Here is a 2731-nt window from a genome sequence, read left to right on the forward strand (position 1 = left end):
CGTCCGATTCCGAAGGCTACGCCTCATGTCCTGGACGACAAAGGAAATGAGCTCTTTATCGTAGAAGCGTTGCTAAAGCAACGGCAATTCAATCGCAAGAAGGAATACCTTGTCAAATGGCATAGTTTGCCAGAGCACGAAGCAACATGGGAGTTGGAACGAACAGTCAAGCACGTTGCGCATTTCAAGAAGCTTGTCCAAGACCTACGCGAGAAGACGCCAGAGACCAAGGCGACGTCATACGGATCAAACTAATGATGTCGCGACATCAAGTGTGCGTGGTCGGCAAGAGATGGCAGCTAGCCGCACCCGCACCAGCGACATGGAAGCTAGCCGCACCATCATCCGCATCCGCGACACGGCCGCTTGAGTATTACAGAGTGATCTTTAACTAGTAAGGTTTAACGATGACAATCGAATCACTTCCCATTTTCCTCTGCGCTGTCAACTCCCTACAAGGCGGGTAGTTAGAATGAGGGAGTTTTCACTGGTGGCGGAGGCCTGCCGTGCAATATGAATAAAAATTTGTTTACGATTGGATTCGGCCTCCGGACAAAGAGGTTCCCGCAAGCGACAAGGCGGGAGATTCAACACGCGCCGCTAACGCAAACCGCCTTCTACAAGGCCACTTGGCCCACCAAATGGGCCATGACTTCGATGGCCATCTTTCATCCCTTGTGGAGCCCTTGAACTATAGAGGCAGTGGCAACGCCGACGCGTTCAACCACTCAACGGCTCGGACAACCCATTTCATAACCATTAGACGTTCAACCGACTGTTCTCGTGACCTCGACCGTTCATCTTCACTTGGCGTACGAAGTCACAGATTTATTCGTTGATATAGATAGGTTAAAGTTACAGAGAACGAGGGAATTTACATGTTAAGCCACACCTGAATCGAAGTAGATTTAGCATAGTGCAATATAATTGGACAACTACTTCTAAATTCGCGACATTTGTTACAAATAAAATTGCCCTCAGAATAATTTTTATGAGACAAAATGTAAACTTCTATAAATATCAATGTTCCGGTCGTGCGAGATCTACAGTATACAGGAACCAAATAGTTAAAACGGTATAACTCCTTCAGTTTTAATCCGTTTTCGCTGAAATAAGCGCAAACGCAAGAGATCAACAACATGCACGCATGTCGAAGCAGACACCCACTGTCCTGGAGTGCACCTGCACGGAGTTTGCCGCAAACTTCCTCAGTGACAACGCTGACGTACCCGACTGACTACTGCGCCTACAATATACCTGGTCCAAGCGAGGTGAAGTGTGATGCTCTCAAAGAGTGAGAAGCATTCTTACCGCATGACAGCTGTGCATGTATAAGGCTCAACGGCCTCAAACTCTCGATCTTGTTCGTTGTCAAGGGCCAGTCAGGTGGCACCATGGACACGCACGATGTCCCGGCGTTCCCTCGACGCCACCACATTCTCGTGATGCAGGAGAAGACTTGGATGGAATCCAACGTGTCGCGCGACAGTACCTTTGGTTCATCTTGGCAGAGTGTGTCGATGGTAAATCGGTGCTCGTTCTAGACATTTTCGAGTCCCACGTCAGCAAAGTGGGCATCGACACAGCTGCGTTGCTGGGGTATGCCTTGTCTCCCTTACCTCCACATGTCACGTCGCATTGCCAACCCCTAGATGTCTCGATCATAGCGCCGTTCAAACGCCACCTATGCGACCTATGGATAGCTGACGACATGAATGACAACGAGTGATGAAGACTGGATGTTACGTACTGCTAAAGGAAGAGACTTGCATTGATTCAACGGGCGAACAAGGCTTGAGACATGATTACACCAGCCCAAGTTCGAGCTAATTTCTTGAAAGCAATTCCTAAACTGTAATGCAAGTGTTCAATTATTTTGTTCGGGTTTTATCCATAACTTGGCTTCCTGCTGGATACGCGTGCGCAGCAGTCGGCGAGGCGCCAGGCACGGGCTGGCGGTCGCCGAATGGTACTTGGGCGCGGACATCGCGTATTTGCATGCGCTCCAACGCTTGGATCTCGCGCACGCATTGATATCGCACGCGCTCTTTTTCACTTTGAACTGCCAGGATTTGATGAAACATGCCACGCCAGACGCGGTTGAACTCGTCGTGACGCTCGCGCTGCACCGTATCGTACCGAAGAGCTCGGCGTCGAACCACCATGGCTTCCTTTTCCGTTGCTGCCATCGCGCGTCGCTCGGCAGCTTCCGCTTACTGCACGTATGCGGGTTTCAATTTCGTGTACCTTTTGTGCTTTGTCGTGCATGACGCAGACGAACTCGTGTTGTGCCGCGTCGACAGGTCGCACGTGGTGCATTAGGGTGTCTTCCAGGCCAAGTTGAATGTAGACCAGTTCCATGTGCGAAAACTCTTGCACGCTGTGGTGTTTCAATTGGAACGCATCTACTTGGGCCGCAGAGTCCGCGGCGAGGGCGGCGTATGCGTCGCGGTACTTGCCGTCGAGCTCGATCGTCACTTCTTCCTGCCATGCCTCGTCTTGGATGGACAAGACACGAAGCGCTGCTTATTCATCGATGTCAAGTCGGCTCCGCTAGGTAGTCAGTTCACCCCGCAACTCTAGTTCGAGCTGCAACATGTCCGAATGCAACTTCATGCGCTGGGCGACTTGTGCCTCTTCTAGCAGCTGAAACTTGTGACTGAGGTTGTCTCCTTCCGTACTCGAGAAGCGCTCTGTGGCTGGCCTCCGTTTCATTTAGCTTGAGGTCGAT

General features: G+C 50.9%; 2 protein-coding genes across 2 annotated transcripts; one reads left to right on the plus strand and one right to left on the minus strand.

The window, feature by feature from the left end:
• Window positions 1–1394: 1394 nt before the first annotated feature.
• On the plus strand, window positions 1395–1729 carry H310_08284 (hypothetical protein; the record flags this gene model as incomplete). The annotated part of the gene is made up of 2 exons (XM_008873974.1): window positions 1395–1488; window positions 1545–1729. The coding sequence occupies 2 exons, from the start codon at window positions 1395–1397 to the stop codon at window positions 1727–1729; spliced, it is 279 nt and encodes a 92-aa protein (XP_008872196.1).
• Window positions 1730–1871: 142 nt separating this feature from the next.
• Window positions 1872–2715, minus strand: H310_08285 (hypothetical protein; the record flags this gene model as incomplete). The annotated part of the gene is made up of 3 exons (XM_008873975.1): window positions 1872–2171; window positions 2248–2522; window positions 2571–2715. The coding sequence occupies 3 exons, from the start codon at window positions 2713–2715 to the stop codon at window positions 1872–1874; spliced, it is 720 nt and encodes a 239-aa protein (XP_008872197.1).
• Window positions 2716–2731: the final 16 nt, after the last annotated feature.

The sequence above is a fragment of the Aphanomyces invadans genome (genome assembly GCF_000520115.1).
Source record: "Aphanomyces invadans strain NJM9701 unplaced genomic scaffold supercont1.16, whole genome shotgun sequence".
NCBI lineage: Eukaryota > Oomycota > Saprolegniomycetes > Saprolegniales > Verrucalvaceae > Aphanomyces > Aphanomyces invadans.